This window comes from Notechis scutatus, chromosome 1 (genome assembly GCF_049901735.1).
Source record: "Notechis scutatus isolate UNSWTSFEM ecotype Mainland chromosome 1, rNotScu1.2, whole genome shotgun sequence".
NCBI lineage: Eukaryota > Metazoa > Chordata > Lepidosauria > Squamata > Elapidae > Notechis > Notechis scutatus.
In genome coordinates, this window is record NC_142009.1 from 179,247,307 (window position 1) to 179,271,089 (window position 23,783).

Consider the following 23,783-nt stretch of genomic DNA (forward strand, 5'->3'; position numbering starts at 1 on the left):
CCTGATAAATGTTGTTCTTTCTCTTGTCAATTTTGCTATCTCTGCTAGTTTCTGTCATCTTCACTAACTGGATATGTCAGAACCTTTCCATTTTTGTGCATATATTAGATTTGCAGCATCCTCTGGAATTCATACCTAGCTGATCCTACGTTCCTTTATGACTAATTTACATCCTTCCGGTTATGGCCTCATCATGTAAATTATCTTCAGTGACTTCTCTATAATACCAAAGTACATTACCTTTCCTTCCTTCTTTTTCTCCTTCTGCTCATTTCTAGCTTTCCTTCACTGAATTTTTAACATTTCTCCAGTTCTCACAACAGTGCTGAACAATTGCAATTACAGAAACCCAGTTCTATTGATATTTTTTCATTATCCTCCCCTGGAAGAAAGCATGCAGAAATCTGACAAAAAGAAAAGTAGTACAGACTTACCAAAGGAAAAAAACGGTATGTGTTGGTTATTGGTGACTCACTTCTCAGAGGAACAGAATCATCAGTTGGTAGACCAGACAATATATTGAGGGGAGTATGCTGTCTCCTAGATGCAAAGATCAAAGATGTGACAGAGAAAGACTTATAAAAATAGGCCCATCAATTATTATCTCTTTCTTCTGTTTCATGTTGGGACAAATGATAACAAAGAGCCTGAAAGTATCAGGAGCAACAAGGCTCATAGGAGTGTTTTTTTCATCTGTACTTCTGATGGAAGGTCAACAACCAGTGAAGGAATGGAGGGTTTTAGAAGTAAACAGCTGGCTCAAGGGATGGTGCTGTTGAGATAACTTTGGATTTCTTCTGTTTATATTACCTACAAGAAGAGCTTTGGGCAAGTGATGGGATAGTAATACAATGACTCTTCTTAATTCTCCCACTTTTTTGTGACTGAAAGTTGTAAATGAAATGGGTTTAATTCAAGTTCTGGCTTTGAAGTTCATCTTTTTGTCTGGACTTTAGTTTTTTCTGATAACATAAAATCATCAGCTATGTCTTACATTGTATGCTTCAATTAGACGAATCAATGGTCAATTTGATTATGTCTCTAAATTGATGATACTGTTACATTATTGATAATTGGTTTAAAATATGTTGTGGGTGTTAATTGTTTTGCTTGCACTGGCCCTTAAGGTCTAAGTGCATAGCATATAAAATACTGGTATTACTGCTACTATAATAGGCAATACTTTGCCTATCATTAGTGATGCACAGACATGTAGGCAGGACATGACTGTCTTCCCCAAATCACAAAAATACCTACATGAGAAAAGGAGAAGAGTAGAACACATAAGTAGAACTGCTTAATGAAGCAAAATAACTGAGCACTTCAATAGAATGAGATGCTCAGTCTAACAATTTAGGCCTTAAGAATGTTTGTCTCTCTATGAGTACCTTTGTCAGGTTTTTACTCCTGGTGACCACCTGGAGAACACCCTGAAGTTCCCTTAGCAAGATTATCAGAAGTGGCCTAAAGCAGGATTAGAATTCAGTCTCCTAGCTTCTAGCTTGATGCCCTAAATCAGGGGTCCCCAACCACCGGTCCCCGGACCGGGACCGGTCCGTGGATCATTTTTTACCAGGCCGCAAAGCTTGGGCATCGCGAGGGGGAGAGAGGGAGAAAAGAGCGCTACGGTATGCCCAGCGCTAGTCTCCCTTTTCCTCTCCTTCTCCTTCTCCCCCGTCAACCACGCACACGCACGCACGCAGATAAAGCTGTTGCTGTTGCTGCTGCTGCTGCACCACGACCCGGAGGAACAGATTGAGCACAGGTGCTGAAGGAGCGCCACGGCGTCTGTCGCCAGAGCTCAAGGAAGCAGCAGCTGCGGCGGCGGCGGCTGCACCTCCGACTTTCCCGGGAAGGTCATTCCCTGACCAGTCGCGCTTCCCGGCCCACGCTTGCACCCCCTCGCCCCCCCTGCTGCCCACTTCCTCGCAGTCAGAGGCGGGAAGCTGCGAGGAATTCGGGCGTGCTTTCTAGCCAGCTGTGCCAAGTCTTTTTTTTTTTTTTTTTGCCTGAGGCTGGAAAGAAGAAGGGCGACGGGTCACTGAGGAAGGTGAGAGAGACTGAGAAGGGAGAGAGAAGCCCGGCTAAAGCAGCTCTGCGCTGCTTTAGGGACTAGTAGTAGAAGGCGGCGGTTGGCAGCACTTGCCACCAGGCGATGCTTCCGGGTTTTCGGTTGGAAAGCGGCGTTTGGGTGCTCGCGGCTTAGTTTTGTCGAAGGAGGGGGCGGCTTCGAACGAAGAGCTGTCCCGATGGCGGTGGAGTCTCGTGTTACTCAGGTACCGGTCCATGGAAGAATAAATAATCGTGAAACCAGTCCCTAACTCAAAAAAGGTTGGGGGCCACTGCCCTAAATCACTACACACCAAACTGATTTGCTAGGTCTTAAGAACCAGCATCAAGTAAAAAAGAGTAACATTTTGTAGTAATAAGTTCTCTTCTGCTAACTGAGGAGGGATATTCTTCAAGAGGACTAAGAGAAAAGCTGCTCCTTCAGTGTCAAGCACTGACTGACTACCCATTATTGGGATATATCTCTTGATTTGGGCTAAGGAAAAATCTGTATTTGAACTGTATCAAACACTTCCAGCCTCAGTTAACTTTCAGTCATTATTTTATAGTTATAGCAGTGTTGTCAACAGTATTTCTACAATCTTTATTCTGATCATAATTTATTATAACTCATAAATATAAAATAATTATACCTGTAAACATATACAGCCTTAGAAAGGGGGGGGAAGGAGGTTCGGGCTCCAGGTTCTTTGTCAGAGTGATTGGGGGAAATTAATATAGAAACTACTGTATGGTATTAGAGTAGTGTAATGGTGCTGTGAGCCCTCTGCTGGTAATTTATGTTCATATAAAGCACAACAAGTTTATATAGATAGATGGTGGGGGGAGAGAGAATTGTGTGTATGCGTGTGGATATAAAATGATAATGTGCAGCTTTCATTCTAACTTACTCTATTTCTTATCAACTCAGTTCCCTGTCTCACATCTTCACATAAACATGTAAAATGCTTGTGCTCATTCTATTCATAAAATGCATCATTATATTATTTATGAACTTTTTAAACAATTACCATACATATCTCTAACAAAAAAAAGGATAAAAATAGTACAATTTGGTATGAGAACTAAAATATACATATTTCTTCTAATGCATTTGATTATCAGCAACTTTGTTCACAGCAATATTAAACCAGGGCTTCAAATCTTTGCTACCATTCTCCTTTACTGTTGCTAATTCCTTCTAATTAACTAGGGATTAAGAGGAGACTCTGCTTTCTAACCCAAATTTTAACTTTCTAGAAATGGTAGTAGACTTTAGGAGAAACCCTCCCATACTATCACCTCTTATAATACTAGACAACACAATATCAACAGTAGAGACCTTCAAATTTCTAGGTTCTATCGTATCGCAAGACCTAAAATGGACACCTAACATCAAAAACGTCATCAAAAAAGCACAGGAATATTCTTTCTGCGCCAACTCAGAAAGCTCAAACTGTCCATGAAGCTGCTGATACAATTCTACAGGGGTATTGTCAGAGGTCTGTCATCTGCACCTCTATAACTGTCTGGTTTGGTTCTGTAACCCAACAAGACAGACACAGACTTCAGAGAGTAATTAGGCATGGAAGAGAAGTTGTACTGCATTGAGGCACTCCATCTCATTTCATCACACACAGTTCTTCAACAGTGCAACTTGATAGGGGTTTAACTCACCATTCGATGTAGCTGTAGACTGGCTGGAGAATTCTGGGAGTTGAAGTCCACAAGTCTTACACTTGCCAAGTTTGGAGACCTCTGCTGTAGACCATCATTCTAGAACACAAGATCCATGATCATAAATGGCAAATTGGTCAAAAGCACAGATGAAGGATGGGCTCTGAGAATAACCTTGGGAGACAAGAAGAGCCACAGTCAGAGCAATGGTCTGATGAGAGAAATCTCAGCTCACAAAAGGACTGGGGGTGGAAAAAATGTCCCAGAAGGGACCTTCCCTAGTTCTGTAGAAAATAATGGCAAAGGAGTGGGGAAATACTTTCAGACTTGCAATATACTGTAACCTTACAATAAAGGTAATGTCATTATTCATGATTTTAATTTCCTGTCTGGACTATATCAAAAGGCTGACAAAATTGCACCATAGGGTATGCTTCACTCATGCCGCCTTCTGTAACTGCAATCTGTTAATTGGACAGTTTGATAGAGTGGCTAAACCTGCCATTTTAAACAACCTGTTAGGTATAACATTGATACCAAATATGGTTTGGGTGAATAAATATATAAAACTTAGATATCATGGTTTAAGTGCTTATCACTTTAAGCACAATGCTGCAGGCAATTAGCCGATTAAGGGTGCGGTTAGAAGTTACAATATAAGGAAGCATTAGAAGCTGGAAAGCTTACTGCGACTAACTGTGTCTTACTGCGACTGCCTCTGTGTTACTGTGACTATGCCTGTGACTGAGATGTTCCTGTCTGCTACTGTTTGCTGATTTACTGCGTAATTCTACTGTTCTACTGTTTGAACTTCTTGCTGAATATCCAGCGTTTGTTCCTCTGGAGAGAGGCACCGGAGGAGGAGAAGATATCTTTATCGGCTGATAAAGATATTGCAACGACTCTTAACTTGGACTATACTAGTGAGTCTTACTGGATGGAAATACTGTGAATGACTTAATGGACTGAATGACAATGCTTTAAACTCTAAATGGATTAAAAACTATTTAAACTACAAACAGTGTTTGTGTTCAGTGTGTGTATACTCTGGGGCCCTTCCACTCTCGTTTGGCTGCCTGGTTTGACTACTACTGCAATACTCTGCTAGGGGTTAATCCCCAAACACTAACACAACCACCTACATTTCTCCATCCCACATCATTCTACATTCGGAAAATTATTTTTTTTCTATTACCAGATAGGAGGAGAAACAAAGTCAGGGAATCAGCAGGCCCATAATTTGGCAATAAGTACATAAGAATTTAATAACAAAATGGAGGCAAACCTCAAAAAAGTAATTACTGTGGAACAATGGGAAAAATTATGGGGGAAAAATCAATAAAATTTTCTCCAAGCTATAATTTGAGGGAAAATTGGTTCAAAATATTGTACAGATGATATATACAGTAATTCCATCAATGATTACCAAGATGGACATATTATATAATAATAAATGTTGGAAATTGCAAATTAACAAGGAACATTTACTCACATCTAATAATAATGTAAAAAAAAACCTCAAAAGAATTACTATTGGAAGGAACTACACTGAAGCATTCAGAATTTTTAAACTAAAACCTGAATTCAAACCACAAATATTTTTATTAGGAATAATTCTAGGCAGCATAAACCAAAAGTATTACAATGTACTAAGGGTACATGCTGACAGAAGCACGAACAAATCTGATGCATATTGGAAAACTTTGCGAACAATACAAGAGGGGGAGACCACAATTTGAGAATATGCAGCAAAACTGACTGCATACAATCATAACAGAAGTTTAAGGAAGAATTGCTCCATTATATTTGATACATTACACAACAAGGCAAATTTAGATATTGGGAATATGTTTTTTAGGGAAATAGTTAAGAGACTGATTAAAAACAACAGAAGAAGCAACTTAAATAGATATAAGCAATAATCTTCAGTGTTTAATGTTAAAACTAGTGTTTAAGTAACAATAGTTGGGGGAAATGGAAGGGATGAAAAAGAATCATGTATTGTTTCTCTTTACAATATTTTGTTCTTAAACTTTACTTTTTTATCCTGCTTTTTGTATCTTTATTCTTGTGTGACTTCTGGTTAAACAACATTTAGGGGAAAAAATTAACAAAAATTAACAAAATTAACAAAAATTAACATTTTTGTGTTCCTACATTGCATCATAAAACTTCTAAATTATTTTTAAAAGAACATATTGCCACAAAATGTCAAAATGGTTGAACTGTGTTATCATAGATCAAAGCAAAATATAGAAGGAAAATGGCCAACTCTGTTATAGTGGTATGTGCTGCATATTATGCAATGTCGCTTGATGCCTCTGGGCTACAGCATGGTGTACCAAATTTGAACTCTACAAGATCAATTTGAGTAAAAGATTAAGAGTTATAGTCAAGAGTGGGCTTGAAAAATTTTAGCAATGGGTTCTCTGCTCGGTTGCTGAGTAGGCATGGCCATGGTGGGCGTGGCCTAGTCGGCCTCCTGCACCACAGCGGTGTGTGTGTTTTTGCCCTCCCTGGGCTCCGGAAGCTTTCCTCGAGCCTCCAGGAGGGTGAAAACGACCTCCCTGGGCTCCAGAGGCTCCCTGGAAGCTGGAAACAGACCAGTTTCTGGCCTTCCCAAACTTCTGGGAGGACCGTTTTTTGCCTTCCCCAAGCCTCTGCGTGTGCCCTGCACTTACCTGCATCCAAAACGAGCTGCATGGGGACTCCTGGGAGGGGCAGGGTGGGCAGGGCCAGTCAGGATTGGGATTTGGGGGTTCTCTGAACTGTGGAGAATCTTAGCTGCTAGAGGATCTCCCTGCGAACCCCCAGCAACCCACCCCTGGTTATAGTTATTTCATTTTTTCTCTCAAAATTGCCCAGAGCAACACAGTTATAAAGTAAGTAGTCCTTGATTTACAAATATTCATTTAGTGACTGTTCAAAATTACAGCGGCAAAATGTGACATGACCATTTTTCATATGACCATCCTCATGGCCACATGATCAAAATTTGGGGGCTTGGCAACTGGCATCTATTTATGACAGCTGCAGTGTCACAAGGTCATGCGATCACCTTTTGCAACTTTTTGACAAGCAAAGATAACAGGGAAGCCAGTTTCCCTTGGGTATATTACTAACTTCACAACTGCAGTGATTCACTTAACAACGGTGGCAAGAAAGTTCATAAAAGGAGCAAAACTCACTCAACAACTGTCTTGCCTAGCACTGCAAATTTTGGGCTCAGTTGTGGTTGTAAGTTGAGGACTACCTGTGTGGAAGAAACATTCTGCTTTTTTTTAAATAAAGTTTTATTGAGTTTTAACAAAACAAATAAAACATCTTATTTGAGTACAGCATGGTTCCGGGTTATCACATTTCCATAAAGACACAATTTCATATCCATATTCATCTTATGTATTCAACTTCATATCTTATTACTCTTTTTCCAACTTCTCACTCTTTCTCCCTTCTCTTAATTTTCTTTTATGGTTATCTCATTTTCTTCTTATTCAATTGTATTTCTTTTACCTAAATTTCTATATCTTTTTATTCATTATACTTTCATCTGTCTTGTTTACAATTTCATATGTTCTCTTCCAACATTCTTAAAAAGCAAAATTCCCCCTATGATTCCCCCTATGATCAGAGTGCAACATCTTTAAGTCTTATTGTTATTATCATATGAAATTTCATTAAACATTAAATTTATGCATTCTAAAATTATAACGTTCAAATTTCTAATATCTATTTTATATCATGTAAATCTCATCATTCAGACTCTGCTAGGTACTTCCCCTTAAAAATATAAAAAGAACAATTCTAAAAACATAGAAATATATATATATATATATATATATATATATATATATATATATATATATATATATATATATATATATATATATATATATATATATATATATATATATATATATTCTGAGGTTCTCGCGGGTATTTGTATGTGGATCTTTGGTTATTCGGGTTTTCTCCGCGTAAGATTGGAAGTATCTAGGCAACATTTCGATGAAGTCTCATTCATCATCTTCAGGCTTCTGTCTTCTGCTCTGTGCTTCTCAGAGTGATCTGAGCTTGCAGCTGCTTCTTCCTTTTAACTGCTAGTGGGGTGTGACTTGATTGGGTGGGGGCTTGGCTGTGTTCTGATTGGGTGGGGGTGTGTTCTCATTGGTTGGGGTTTGGCTGTGTTCTGATTGGTTGGGGGTTGGCCGTGTTCTGATTGGCTGGAGGTGTGTTCTGTTCAGGTGGGGGCTTGGTTGTGCTCAGGTTAGTCTTAGTTGCTGGGGATTTAAGCTGGTGAGCTGTGATCTTGCTGTTTGGCTTCGAGTTCGTGGTCGTGCTGCATCTTCATGGTGGGGGTCAGTTTGCTTCATGTATGGCTCAGAGGGGTTAGAAGTGGGTAGTGATGCAGCTGCAGTGCGGCTTCTGGTCCGTGGTCGTGTCTCATCTTCTGTGTGGGTGTGAGTCTGCTTTTACGTGGAAGTGTGGTGGTGGCATCTTGTGTGGCCCTCGTGGGTGTGGGTCTGGTGTCATTCTTCATGTTAGGTACTGCCTGTTCATGAGGGCGGGTTTCCAAATGGCTGGTAGGCGGGAGGTGTCATCTCTTTTATTCATGCTGTGGGCGTTTTTCTATCTCTATGGCTTCTCTGATTATTCTGTTGTTGAAGTGTTCGGTTTTGGCGATAGTTCTAGTATTTTTAAAGTCAATCTCATGTCCTGTGGCTTTGAGGTGTTGGACCAGGGAGGAGGTTGGTTCTTCTTTTTGATTGAGTTCTTATGTTCTTCAATGCTTGCACTTATTCTTCTGTTAGTTTGTCCAATGTATGTGGTGGGGCAGGCGGTGCAAGGGATCACCACCCAATCAGAACACAGCCAAGCCCCCACCCAATCAAGTCACACCCCCACTAGCAGTTAAAAGGAAGAAGCAGCTGCAAGCTCAGATCACTCTGAGAAGCACAGAGCAGAAGACAGAAGCCTGAAGATGATGAATGAGACTTCATCGAAATGTTGCCTAGATACTTCCAATCTTATGCGGAGAAAACCCGAATAACCAAAGATCCATATAAATAAATAAATAAATATATATATATATATATATATATATATATATATATATATATATATATATATATATATATATATATATATATATATGGTTTCAGCTTGTTGGTATTTTCCACGCCATGGTAGTGGTGCTTTTAAAGCTACAACTTTAAAAGCACCACTACCATGACGTGGAAAATACCCGAACAAAGCTGAAGGCCATACATGTAAGTACCACGAAAACTTAAGAAAACAAACAAATATATATATAAACATTATATATATATATATATATATATATATATATATATATATATATATATATATATATATATATATATATATATATATATATATATATAAACATTAGTGAACAAAATAGTTATTCAAATTCATTCTAGTACTGGTATGAGCCTTGTAAATCTTTCACGTTTCTTTTCAATATTTATCAATCTTTGAGAATAGTTGAAATGCTTCCCTCCCTTCTTCATTATTACATTAATTGTTAATAAGCAAACCATTGGATAGTCATACAGTTTTATCTTATAAATTATTTACTATTAATAAGCAAAATAATTATTCAAATTCATTCTAGTGACTGGTACAGATTTCCTTATAAATCTTTCACATTTTTTTCAATATTTTATCAATCTTTAGAAACAATTACAATGTTTCCCTCCCTTCTTTATTATTGCATTAATTATAAATAAACATACCATTACATAGCAATACAGTTTTATCTCATAGATTATTTACTTATTTCATTTCTAACTCATTACAGTATTCTATTGTCACAACACTATCTTTTGTACCTTTGCAGAATCCTCACTTTTAACTTAATTTAGCCATTGTCTCTGTGTTTTCTAGCTGAGCAAATACCTTTAATCCTAGTACGTTTCCCCTTTTTCTTTATTTCTTGCTTTTGTCCCTCATGAGTTCTTTCCCTTTCTATCTTCCCCCCTTTTTCTCATCCCTTTTTTTAATACCCTTCTCTAATTTTCCCTCCTGTGGTTTTCTTTTCTGCTTCTCCTTGCTGTTATACTTCCTTTTCAGACTATTTTTCTTTTTGGCTGTTCCCTTTAATCTCAAACTTTTAACTCCTTTCCCCCCTTTTCCCCTTATTACCACACTTTTCATTATTTGATCATTGAAAATGGCTTCTTCTTTGTCCCGCCCTTCTTCTTGTTCTTGAAGCTTTTCCTTTTGCTTTTCATAGTTCAGGATCTCCATTTCAAGAAATTCAAATACAAAGGATCTTCCTCCCCTTTCTGCATCTTCTTTCTGTTTTTTAAGACTCATCTTCAATTCTTCCATGAGTGATGCCATTTTAAACACTTTTGAACAACCACCCGATTGACTTTAGGTAAAAACAGAAGAAGAAAAGACCAATGCCAAGAAACACCTTTTTTTTATATCACCGGATGATCCCAGACTGTTCCTTCTTGTTTCTTTCCTTTACTATTCCTTTCCATGGGTTACTGTATCCTTTAATAAGGTTTCAGTTACAATGTATCCTCAGGAGTCTTTTCAAAGTTTCACTGTTAATCCTCTTTATTTTTCCAGGTGGCACTCCATTTTTTCATTATTCCAAGTTCCACCCTTTTGCCTCCAGTCTTCTCCTTTTTAGGGTTTTAAAATGACCAAAGAAAAAAAATATTTATTCTGCTTTTGACATTTAAGTTTCAGCTTAAAGTTGCCTATTAGTGTCAAGGTAAGTTAGTACAGATTTCTTTCCATATCATCTGTAATTGTCAATATAAAGGTAAAAAAGGGAGGGGGTTAACCTCCTTTTCTCTCTCCTTTGCCGCTTAAAAGTCTTCTTTACGAAGTATCCCTCTAAGTACTTTTAGATTCAGGGTACCTTGCTTAGATGTTCTCTGTTGTTTAGCCCAGTCTGTCTGCTTTCCTCTTTGTCTTCCTCCTGCACAACCTTATCCAGTCGGGTTCTTCTTTGAGGTGGCCTTTTCTGAACACCGCTGCAACCGCCTTCGGGAAAGGGAGTTTAGACCAGCCAAGGATGAGAGATGCGGCTCCCCTCCACTCGGCTAGCAATCTCCCCCCTCTTCACCACCTCTACGGGGTGGCTTCAGCCCCGAATCCAAAGGATCAGGGTGCTCCAGCGGCGAGCATAGATCGAAACCGCGCACGATCGCAGATTTCGGTCAGTCACTGAAGAAACCCAAACCGGAAGCCAAAACAACGGTGGCAAGAAAGTTCATAAAAGGAGCAAAACTTGCTCAACAACTGTCTTGCCTAGCACTGCAAATTTTGGGCTCAGTTGTGGTTGTAAGTTGAGGACTACCTGTATGTAAGAAACATTCTCATTTTGAACCCTAGGAATATGGAAAAAATAGGGAAGGAAAACTTTAAGGACTGTTCTTCCAGAGTTGGTCCTACCATGCAGTGCAGGGAGTTAATCCTAGGCTGCAGAGATGCTGTGACATCTGAGTTTTCTGATGAAGCCTTGACATACCAACATCTTGTGCAGATAGTCCTCGACTTACAACAGTTCGTTTAGTGACCATTCAAAGTTACAATGACACTGAAAAATGTGACTCATGACCGTTTTTCACAGTTACAACATTTGCAGCACCCCCAAAATTCAGATGCTTGGCAACTGGTTCGTATTTATGACAGTTGCAGTGTCCCTGGGTCATGTGTATTTATTTATTTGTATTTATTTATTTATTTTTTTATTCTGTCATGGTTGTGTAGTATATATTGTAGGCGGTGACTCTTTGAGAACTGTATGCAGCGAAATTTCATTTTAATTCAAAGTGACAATAAAGCTGTTCTATTCTATTCTGTTCTGTTCTGACCTTTTGCGGCTTTCTGATGACCAAAGTCAATGGAGAAGCCAGATTCACTTAACAACCTGGTTACTAAGCTATCAGCTGCAGTGATTCACTTAACAACTGTGGCAAGAAAAATGGGGCAAAAGTTATTTGACCAATGTCTCACGTAACAACAGAAATTCTGGGCTCAACTTTGGTTGTAAGTCGAGGACTAGCTATATTTTACATCTTGTCCAGAAAGTTCAGTCCATTGAGCTACTCTGGCTAGACAGGGAAAGGGCTGTCATTTGGTTTCTTGCTTGTCTTGACAGTTCCCCCCCCCCCTCAAAAAAAAAAAAAAAAAAAGCCTCAGAGAGGGAAGGTCCTTCAGGTTACCAGCCGAATATTTTCCCCTCACCGCTAACCACAACAGGTCTCTAGCCACCCCGGGGAGGGGAGGACTTCTCACTGCGGTGAGCTACAATTTTCACAGCAGACTTGAACCCAAAGTAGCACTTCGCACCTCTTTTAGCAATCTCATGAGGGTGCAACTTGGGGAAGGGAGGAACAAGCTTGGGACGGCAGTGGCCTTGAAGAAACCCAGGCGCCGAGCGTGCGAGCGCGCGAAAAAAGCGAGGGGGGGAAGAGCCTCAGAAACTCCGGAGGAAGTAACGCTGCAAGGCAGCAGAGACTTCGGCAAAGGCCTGAGGAGGGGAGGGGGGAACTCCCCTCTTTTCTCCCGCCTCGCGCGCTCTCCTCCGCCCCCCTCCCTCCCGCTTCCTCCCCGGGTGACGTTACCTGAAGGAAAGTTCGCCGAATCGAGAGAGGAGGACCGAAGCTTCTGCGGGTGGCGTCGCTTCGCACCCGGGAGCCGCAAAGGAGCCAAGGGAGGGGGGCGAGGACCGGAGGCTTTCGACCATCCCTTTGGGAGCGCGCAACCTGGCGCAGTCGCGAATTCCCAGGTAAAGCGGGGGGCGGTAATCGGGCATTAGCAGAGGCGGCATCTCGGGATGGAAGACAAACCAAGCACCACGGCTTGGAAGGAATCGGCGCACAAGCCTTGGTTGGATTTTTTTCCCCCCTTGTCGGAGCACGACAAAACCCACGCAGTAAATCAGCCTTCCGCCAAGGCTGGGCTTTAATATTCCGCAAGGTAATTTGTTCTGCCCTGGACCGTTTTTTTAATCTCCCGTGTTCTACCGTAAAACCACCGGCAGGGAGTTCGTGGTGCAGACGCGATTATTCAGAAATAATTATACCACGTTTCCTTTTCTAGTTAAGCTTGGGGTGCTTCATGGGAATAAACTCCATAAGAACAGTTGGTGGGACTTCTGGAGATTTTTTTTATCTCCCATCATCTACAGTTATTTTACCGGCTTTTATCTCTTTAGGGCTAAGAGATGCCAGATCTAGGGTGATACCAAATTAGAGGGTAGAAAGGCAGTGGGCCTGAATTGGAAAAATTCTTATGGCTTCTCTTTTAAGACCTCTTAAGTTAAGGGGATGATTTAAATCAGGGGTGTCCAACCTTGGCAACTTTAAGACTTGTGGACTTCAACTCCCAGAATTCCTCAGCCAGCTTTGCTGGCTGAGGAATTCTGGGAGTTGAAGTCCACAAGTCTTAAAGTTGCCAAGGTTGGACACCCCTGATTTAAAGGATTCCTGCATTTAGCGGAAGTCCGCTAAATGCAAGAACCCATTAAATCATCCCCTTAACAGGTGATTATCTACTGTAATCATCTTTTTCTAAATCTTTCAGGAAGATATTCCAAAGGTGCTTTTTCAAGAGGCAACTGGACTTTCTGGTTTTTCTTTGAAGACGTTTCGCTTCTCATCCAGAACTGAAGAAGCTTCTTGGATGAGAAGCGAAACGTCTTCAAAGAGATACCAGAAAGTCCAGTTGCCTCTGGAAAAAGCACCTTTGGGACAACCATGACCTGGAGGACTGAGAATCCCCATAGACTTTCAGTAAGAGTGTAGCAACTCTATTCTGGATAGACTGATCCATTGCTGAACAGCTCTTCTCATCAAGAAGTTTCTCCTAATCTTCAGCCTTCTTTTCGTTTATTTCATTTAATTAATATTTAATAATGTAATTAATGTTGAATGGATAAATGAAATCATTATTTCATTTAATTTCAACTCATTGGACTCTGTCTTGGTTACAAAAAAGAACAGATCTACCCTGCTTTTCATGGTGCTAACAGCCCTTTAAATACTTATAGATATCTACTTATCATATCTCCTCTCATTTTTTCCCCTTTTACAAGCTAAACCTGTAGCTCTCTGTGCTGCATAGAACTTTGTTTTCAAGCCTGTTACTTCTTGGTATGTCTCATTTGAATCCACTCCTGTTTCTTTAAGTTCCTTTTAATCTGTGGACCCAGTACTGGAAGCAACATTTTAAGTGTGGTTTAAGTAGTGTAGAGTACACGAAATTGCTACACCGTAATGATTTTGATGCTCTGAGAACCAAGTTGGTGTAATGATTAAGGTACCAACCAGGAAATGGTGAGTGCTAGTCTTGTCTTCCTTCGGCATAAAGCCAGCTCTGTGAACTTGGTCCAGTTCCTTTCTCGGCCATAGAAGGAGGCAGTGACAAGTCACTTTTGCAAATCTTGCCAAAAGAACTGTAGGGATAAGTCCAGGCAGTCACCAAGAGTCAAAATATGACTTGGAATTAAAAAAGAATGACTAGAAACTTTAAAACTAAAGTTGCAAAATTATCTCCTAATCTAAGCAAAAACCATTTGAGTGCATAGTTTAATAGAGTTTCACATCCTCATAGAATTATAATCACAAATGTTTTTGCGAATGGCTTGGTTCACTATAGGTTATGCCATAATCAAAATGATTCATGTAGAAAATAACATCAAGTTTTTCCTTGCAATACAATTGTACTGTGCAAAGTAAAACAAACAAACATATTAACTATATAATAAGCAAAAATAAGACTCTTAATTCTCTGTGGTCCTCTGGAATTAAATCCCACTGACTTTTGTGGAGTTTACTTCTGTATAGTATGATTTACTTTTGCACTGGACATATCAAATATTTTATGTGATTTTATGCATAGTAATATATGTAGTTTTTAGTGGGTCACAAAAATGTGTTCATAATTGCGTTTTTACTGTTTGGCCAGTGCTTTGTACATATAACATGTTTTTAATCTGAAAGCATCCTAGTAAGGTTTAGGCTTTGTGGCGTTTTCAGAGGGAAGATGGTTTACTCTGGGAGGCTAATTGATCCAAAATGCCTTTCTAATGATTTTTGGAAATGTCTTCTGTGCCATTTGTTCTATTGAACTCTTAGTTAAAGTTGGAGCTAAGATGGCTAGAGTCATAGAGTTGGAAAAAGTTGGGATGAATATAAACAAGTACATATTAGAGTCTGTTCAGTGAACTGATAAAAAGCTTATTTCTTTACCACAGGGATTATTCCTTGCAAGCTAGCAGTACAGGTCTGTGCTTAGCCTCTTGTTATGACCAGTTTCTAAAATCTGCATTTTCTTTTTGACTTGGATGCTATTGTTAGAACAATATTAGGAGGTATCTGTTTAGCTCCTGCTTGTCCAGTTAAGTTGGATGAATTTTAGCTTGTGCAGCTTGAGGGCTTTTGGAGATAAGATGTCAGCTAGATGTGCATTTGACTCTTACTTATCCTATTTAATGAGAGTAGTTGGTTACAAACTGAGTGGAATCTCATTGCAGGAAGAGGTGATGCCTGCATGGTAGAATCTGGGATAAAACTGTTGTTTGAACAAATACTTTATTGTAGTATTCCGTTCACTCTCAAATATTCCACTTATAATCTGTGGAGGTTCTCAGTCATCCAGGTCATGGTTGTCCCAAAGGTGCTTTTTTCAAGAGCAACTGGACTTTCTGGTTTTTCTTTGAAGACGTTTCTCATCCAAGAAGCTTCTTTAGCTCTGAGCTGAAGAAGCTTCTTGGGTGAGAAGTGAAACATCTTCCAAGAAAAACCAGAAAGTCCAGTTGCCTCTTGAAAAAGCACCTTTGGGATTCCACTTATAGATACAGTTCTTACATACTTCATGGCTTCTCAGCTCAAATTATGTTTTAATTACAGCACACCTGGATTCGTTCGATGCTCTGCACATAAAGCTGACTTTGAAGAATATTTGAAATTCAGTTTATCCCAAATCCAGGGCACAAAGAGCATATCAATCTTCTGTTTGAAAAAGCTGCATTGGCATCCAAATTATTAACAGAAAAATCTCAAATTGTGGGTTATTACATTATAGACCATGAACGTTTTAGACCCAGGGCATTTGAACAGCTGTTATTTGCTGTATCAACCTGCCATTTAAATCATTATCGTGCTATTTTAAGTCATCTTGGGAAAACCGGGCTCAGTCATCCTTAGCATCCATTTAGTTAGGACCAAAAAAAAAGTGGGTTTTTCCTCAGCTGCATCTAATCACAGCACAAATAATCTCTTTTTTTTCATGTCATGTCCTCATGAGGTTGCCTTCATGTCACCCCTAGCCAATACCAGAGGAAGCTTAAAACCATCCTTGGCTGTTCCAGTTTTAAAGTAGCATTTTCCCTCTTTTCCCAACACAGTTTTGACTATGGATATAGTCTGACAGACCACATCAGTGATCTGGTTGCTGGTTTGTTGAGGGTTATGATCTGTCCAGCTGTTCCAGTGTTAATGTAGTGGTTTTACCTTGAAACAGGGAACAAGTCACCATAGTTTTCCTGAGCATCAAATCTGATATACTTCACTGATCATCCAGTCAGTGCCACAATCTGGTGATCCCTAGACGCCAGATCATCCTGATACCTGCCAGCTACTTTACTGCCCCTCCTGTTCCTAAGTTGGCCAGTGGGTACCAGAATGATCTGACACCCAGGGCTCATTGTGGCAGGAGAAAAAGTGGGGACAGAACCACTTTTTCACTGCCAGGTCGCTGTATCACCAAATTTCATTGAGTGCCCCATGGAAATCTCCCTCCTCCCACTTTAAACTCAAATCCTATTTTATGCTTGTCATCTGTTCAACCAGTCTGTATTTACATATGGATGTTTTTTGTATAAAAGAAGCCCAAGAGCAGGTGACAGACAGGGAGGAGGCATACACTATAATGGAAATCCATTCATATAGAAAATGTACAAGGCTGCCCGTCATAAATAAATGTGTGACAGGGTTGATTTGTTTGTTAGGATCTTATTCCCTTACAAATTTATTCACCTTTATTTTTTGTCGCACCCAGGCAGTGTGCATACCTAGTGTTCTTGCCTCCTATTTTTGCCCACTATGACAATCCTGTGACATGAATTGTGTTGAGAGAGAGAGAGTGATGGATTAAAGCCACCTAGCTGGCGTTTATGCTTAAGGGAGAACTAGAATTCATGTAGTGAGTTCTCCTCTGTTAGAGGTATTCAGTTAAGGTTGTCTGTCAGAAACGCCCCGGGGCATCATGCACTGCACTTTCAACTCTTAAGATTCTGTGATCCTAAGTTTCTTTTCTGTATTTATTGAGAACTGAATTTAAAAGGGTTAAAATCAATATTAAAAGAGCCAGTTTGGTAAATGGTTATGGCATCAGGCTGGATATCAAGAGACCGTGAATTCTAGGCCAATGTGAGGCACAAAGCCAGAACTTGGGCCAGTCCCTTTTTAAGCTTTAGGAAGGAGGCAATGGTAAACTATTTCTGAAATTTTGCAAAGTCCCAGCAGTTGCCTGGAGTCAGCACTGACTCAAAGGCACATCTACCCCAACCCCAGAATTAATTGACTGAAGTTTGTTCCTTTATTTCATTGCTTTTTGAAATCTGTCTTTTGAATAGTATTTTAAGTGTGAGTCATGTCAACATTTTAGGCAGATAGTTTAAATAAATAAATGTTCTACATTACCAGAATTCTAGAGGTACAGATGGTCCTCGACTTATGACCACAATTGAGCCCAAAATATCTGTTGTTAAGTGAGACATTTGTTAAGTGAGTTTTGCCCCATTTTACGATCATCTTGCCACAGTTGTTGAGTGAATCACTGAAATTGATAAGTTAGTAACCGGGTTGTTAAGTGAATCTGGCTTCCCCATTGACTTTGCTTGTCAGACTTTGCAAAAAGTGATCACATGACCTTGGGACACAGCAATGGTCATAAGTATGGACCAGTTGCCAAGCATCTGAATTTTCATCACATGATCATGGGGATGGTACAAAAGTCGTAAGTGTGAAAAACGGTCATAAGTCACTTTTTCGGTCCCATTGTAACTTTGAACAGTCATTAAATGAACTGTTGTAAGTCGAAGACTACCTGCATTATCATAAGAAATAAAAGCACTTTTTTTTTTTAAACAAGTTTTATTAATTTCAAAAACAAACAAATCATCATCAACCATTACACATTTGAACCTTTTTCCATTATGGATTTAACAAGTCAGATAAAACCTTATCTTATACAATACATTTCTATATTATTTCATCTATTTCTTTCTGACTTGATTATCGTCACTCTCTTTCTATGTTTCTGCACAAGGTTTCACCAATACTCTCAAAGACATAAACAGACACAAACATACATATAAAAATCTTTTAGTAAAGTAACTTGGCCCCAGGTACTCTCTTTATATGGGCTTTAATTATATTCATGCTCATCTTACAGATCATTACCTTTTTTATTTACCATTCTGTATCTTCTACATAAACTTCTCCACACATTTCACTCTTCATAATTCTATCTTATTCAATCCATCTTAATTTAAATCATTATATTTGTATCTTTTGCCCATCCTTTATTATCCCTCTATCTCATTTCTTATAATGAAAAAAAAAGAATTTCTCCTGAAATCACTAATCAGAGCATGATGCCTTTCTATCCTCTCCTAAATTAATTAGATTAACATTTATAAACACCTAATACCCAATTTGATTCTGCTTGGTACATTCTATCTACTAATTTTTACTTTTAGTAACAATAAAAACAGAGTAAAAATCAAAAATGTTTAAATACATAATATCCTCCTAAATACGTAGTTAAATAATAAATCTAAATAATAAATCTTATAGCCTTCTCATTGCCTTTCCCTTCAATATTTTATTACATTTTAAAAATCAATCATTATTAAACATTTCAACATTTTAATTTCTTATTAACTCTTAAGCCATTCTAATTTTCTATTTCTAATACAAATGTTACAATACCATCTTGTGTACCTTGCAGAATCTTTTTAAGAAAATTTATACTTTACCCATTATCCCTAAAAAAGATTCCTCTTTTCCCATCTAATTTTAAAACTTTGTGGCTTTTTCTCCGCCTTTCCCTTTCTTTCTTCCCCACCAAATCTTCCTACCCCCTTCTTCTAACCTCTGTCTTGCCGGCATCCCTTCTCTGTTGTATTCCCTTTTCTCTTGTTTGCTATCATTGTATTTATTTTGCATCATATTTTTCTCTTTTTTAAATGTTTTTTAGATCTTAAGTCCTTCATTTTCCTCGCTTTCTTCCTTCCTTCTTTCTTAAATGAATTTTGGGATTCATTAAAGATGGCGTCTTCATCTTGTTGTTCTTCTACTTCCATCTGTATTGTCTGTTCGTAGTTAACCAACGCCATTTCTAAAAAAAGAAAAGCTTTTTCCATACCATCTTTACAGGCTGCTTTTGTTTGCTCATATTCATCTCTCAGTTCCTCAAAGGAAAAAGCCATTGTAGATCTTTTCTTTCTTTTTTTCCCTCTTTCTTCTCACACCAACCAAAATATTCCAAAAGAAAAACAAGACAATCCCAAAGTCCAGAATCCTCAATCAATCCAAGCCAAGCCAAAATTCCCCCTTTCTCTTCCAGGGGTAGTATCAGACAAAGAAAAAAAGAAAATTCAAATCTGTGTTCTGAAGCCTTATTAAGATTTTATTTCTGTTTTCAAATCCTTAAGGCATCTCCTCCAACAAAGTCCAACCAGATAAATATATTTTTGTCCTCTCCTTCCAACTTATCCCAAAAAGCTAGTTTTACCTGAAAAAAAACAGGTTTCTCAATATCCATTTATTAATTCCGTCGGGGGAGAGTAAACTTTCCTTTCAGCACCTCAGAATTGCCGCTTATTTTCTCTTGTGGAAAGAATCACCCAAAAAGCCATCATTTTCAGGAATTAAATTAAATATATCTTAGAGTCCTGGGTCAACCAAGAAGACTTTCACTTTTAAAAACTTTCTCCTCTTCCTCCAGCGCATACTTGCCCAGCTGCCAGCTTCTTTGTGGCGGCCATTACGGACCGCCGCTGCACCGTCTTGGTAAAAGGAGGTTCTGCCGGCTAGGGAGGGGGTCTGCAGCACCCCCAAACCCTTTCCCGGATCCCCCTACCTTCAGCTGCCCCTGCAGGGCAGCCTTGCTCCGCACCCTTCGGATCGGAGCCCCAAAACCCGCTAGCGCGGCAGGATCGCGCAGCTTTGCGAATCCCTACCGCCGCAAAGCCGACAAACCGGAAATCCCTCCAGAAATAAAAGCACTTTTTAATGAAATTGAAAGAATACAATTGCACCATGCAAAGTCCAAATCCCCTCTGTCAAAATGAATACTTGTACCCATTTCTTTACAATGTGCCCTTCTTTGCTCTCACCTTCATCAGCCAGGTGGTGTTGGAGGTATAATGCAAATATTCCCTGAAGGTAGAATAAAAATTATAGCCCTCACTGTAGACAAGGCGGGGAGTGGGGAAAATTAACTGACAGCTACTGTACACAGAATACGGTTGATGAACCAAAATATAGGGATAATAAACAATGTCAGCTGGATTTCGTTAACATTCTGACTAGTAACAAGTATTGTTTTCCAATACTAAATATGGGATTTCAGCAACAGAACTCCAGTGTGTGCTTCAGAAACATTTTATGCAATCATCTCTATTTTTCTACTGTTGATGCTTCTGGAATTTTGTACTACTGTTTTTGTCTTCAAGACAAAGAGGGGAAAAAGAAAGCATAAGTCCCAGCCTGCACCAAGTTTTGAAGTATTTGAATAATATACACAGATATCAAACAAAGTTTACAGAATGATAAAGTAGCAACAGCAATAGCACTTAGACTTATATACCACTCCATAGTGCTTTACTCTCTAAGTGGTTTACAGAGTCAGCATACTTGCCCCCAACAGTCTAGGTCCTCATTTTACCGGTCAGGATTGAACTGCTGACAGTTTGCAGAATTAGCCTGCAATACTGCTTTCTAACAATCGTGCCACCACAATAAAGTAATTAAAAGTAGAGATTTTAAGTAGGATCAATGGACTGTTATTGTCTGTCAATTGACTGTTATTGTTTGGCATTTACAGTGCCAAAATTGCACAACGTATGAAATTATTTTGGCAATTAATACATTTCTTAAAGTGGTAAACTTATGTTAATTCAACAATATAACTTCCTTAATACAAAGCAAACTGGGACAAAGTATGAAAAAGCTACATCCCTTCAAGCTTTCCATATATTGTTTACCTCTAACCAGCAAGTTTCATTTGTCTGGAAAAGGCTTTTAAGTCCTCTCTGAGTTTTTGTTAGCTGGCAATTTTGCAAATCATACTGGCCAGCCATTTTGGAAATTGCAATCCATCATATTTGAAAGATCTCATCTTTCTTGTCTCAAAAAACAAGGCTTTTTTTTTTTTTAGCATGTCTCAGTGGAATCAAGTGCAGCAGTTGGAACCCTGTTTTTTAGAGCAGATAGACCAGATTTACGATGACATCTTTCCCATGGAAATTCGACATCTTTTAGCACAGTGGATCGAAAGCCAGGACTGGTAAGTTTGGATGATTTTTCTTTTTCTTCTGCCTTGAATATTAGGGGACTGCTGAATAAGCAGATATAGATTGCATTATACTTACTGTTGTGCACCAGTGATTATTTGGCAACTTGAAGATGTGTGGACTTCAACTCCCAGAATTCCTTAGTCAGAATTCTACAAATTGCTGTTTGGGAATTCTGGGAGTTCAAGTCCACACACCTTCAAGTTGCCAAAGTTGAGAACAATGTTGTATACAGATATAGCTTCCTGGATAGGAAAAAAAAACCCTCTTCTTGGGAATATGGTTATTTTATTATCCAAGTAAAAATAAAATATTGTTGTTTTGTATCACGATCTGTTGCTTAATGTTTAATGGCATTAAACCAGTAAACATTCAATAGACATAACAAATAATTCAAAAGTACAGAATTAATAATACTATAATTTTACACAATTTCATATTCAATAAGCCTACTCCATCAAGAATCATTTGGAAAGTATATAGTAAAATATGAATTATTTATGAATTAATGTTCCTTCTCTTTCTATGTTTTTGTTATTGTTATAGCCATTTTGTTACCTACAAACAAAGTTCAGGGAATATATTAACCCATTTAATCATTGGAATAATGCCATTCTTTTATGCGTATTGTCTTTGATACTGAAAGATACATGGAAATAAACATGCCAAACTATAAAATATTTTGTTTTATAAAATGCACCATGAGGATTCTTTTTAGAGGATTCTATGTATGGTAATTATTTTTGTAAACACATTTGTATCCAGATTCAAAACTCTAGATCAGGGGTATCGAACTTGCGGCCTGCAGGCTGGATGCATCATGTGCAGGTCATGCCTGCAGCTCTGTGAAGGGAAAAAAACATCTCGAAACGTCACGTGACAGCAACATGACAGCATCAGTTTGACACCCGTGTTCTAGACAGTACATATCAGCAATTGTTAATTAATTCCAATGATTAATTTGAAATGGATTCTCTGTCCATTCTTCACTCCTACACGGACAGAAGACAGTATATTGATAATATTCTTACATTTATGGTCAGATGTTAATTTACATAAGATGTTTATCAGTTTTCCATTTTAATTTTAGGACTACAAACAATAATATTTAATTAAAAAGGTAAAAGGGGCTTACTTATATAAATATATGTACAAATATGTAAATATTACATCTTTAAATACATATGTGCTGTTTTAAAGTTGAAGAGAGCTTTTTAAAAACTAAACTGATAATTTTATTAGCTCTTTCGATCCTATATTTGCCTATATAATTTTATTTTAATTTAACTTTATAATATTGTTATAATAATAATATTCTGTATATAATTTATATTATATACAGAATATTTTCTTGAGATAAAAACAGAATCTGTATAACCAATTTATAGGCCTCCCATTTAGAGCCTAATATTTCTCTTGAACAAATGATTTTGAAAACATTACTATTTTTGATATATGTACTTTGTTCTTATCTATTTCCTGTTGCAAAGGGAGTCTGCATATAGCAATGAGTCTACAGCAGCTATGCTGTTGCATAACTTATTCATAAAACTGGATGAACATTTAGGGCGTGTTTCTCAGGAGAAGAATCTCCTTTTGATACATAACCTAAAGAAAGTCAGGAAAATTCTTCAGGTGAGTTTAAGAAAGAATTGCAAAGAAATCTCCTGCACCAACTATGGTGTCAGTTCTGTTATATAAGATTTTGTGTAAGGATATTTATACCAACCAGAGCACGGGAATTATTGGATGCATTAATTTTAAACATTTGATCAACCAACACACTGAATTTAAGCTGTTTTTTTTCCAGCATGATGTTTATAATCAAACATGGGTAGAAAAAGAAAGCAGATAAATGGCAAAAAATTACTCCAAAATATAGAAAAGATAGCAAGACAAGACATGTAGAAAAGCTATAATAAAGTAATTTTGGGGGAGTGTGGGGGTGTGCGTGTGAGGGAGAAAGTGAGATTAACTTCTTGTAATGCAAATTATGCAAATTGTTTGAATTGCATTATTATGCAATAAAGTCATCATGTGTGTGACATAATCATAGCATCTACTGAATGCTATGGGGGCAAAGCAATATTTAATAATAAGGCAACCTGTGTGTTTCAGTTTCAAACTAAGATTTACATTTTGAAATCTAAAGGAAGCTGCAAACATACATACTTTCAGAAACAAATTATGTAGTCTTCATTATTAATAGAGTATATATTGTACATATCCATTATATAAACATTATAATGTGGTGTGTTGCAGTGTGAAATTGGAATGAATGCTAGGCTATAAGTGTCAGTGACCAAGTCAAACCCTGATAAAAAGGAAGTAATAAATGATGATGATAGAATATTGAAAAAAGGGTGAGTTGTAGTATAGCCACAGAAATGTTACAATATGGATGTGGTTTGTTTATGGAGTGGATATGAAACTTTTTTGTAATGTATGTGAAGATTAACTTTGCCTGACAATTGGGAAA

At 38.2% G+C, this 23,783-nt stretch overlaps 1 protein-coding gene across 1 annotated transcript in view; it reads left to right on the forward strand.

Annotated features, from left to right (window-relative positions):
* The first annotated feature begins 12,188 nt into the window (after positions 1–12,188).
* STAT4 (signal transducer and activator of transcription 4) overlaps positions 12,189–23,783 on the forward strand; it is a 52,606-nt gene continuing 41,011 nt past the window's right edge. The window contains exons 1-3 of the mRNA XM_087949549.1: positions 12,189–12,505; positions 21,169–21,297; positions 22,795–22,939. Of these exons, the coding sequence (XP_087805675.1) occupies positions 21,170–21,297; positions 22,795–22,939 (273 nt within the window). The 5' untranslated portion in view covers positions 12,189–12,505; position 21,169. The remainder of the gene's footprint in view (positions 12,506–21,168; positions 21,298–22,794; positions 22,940–23,783) is intronic.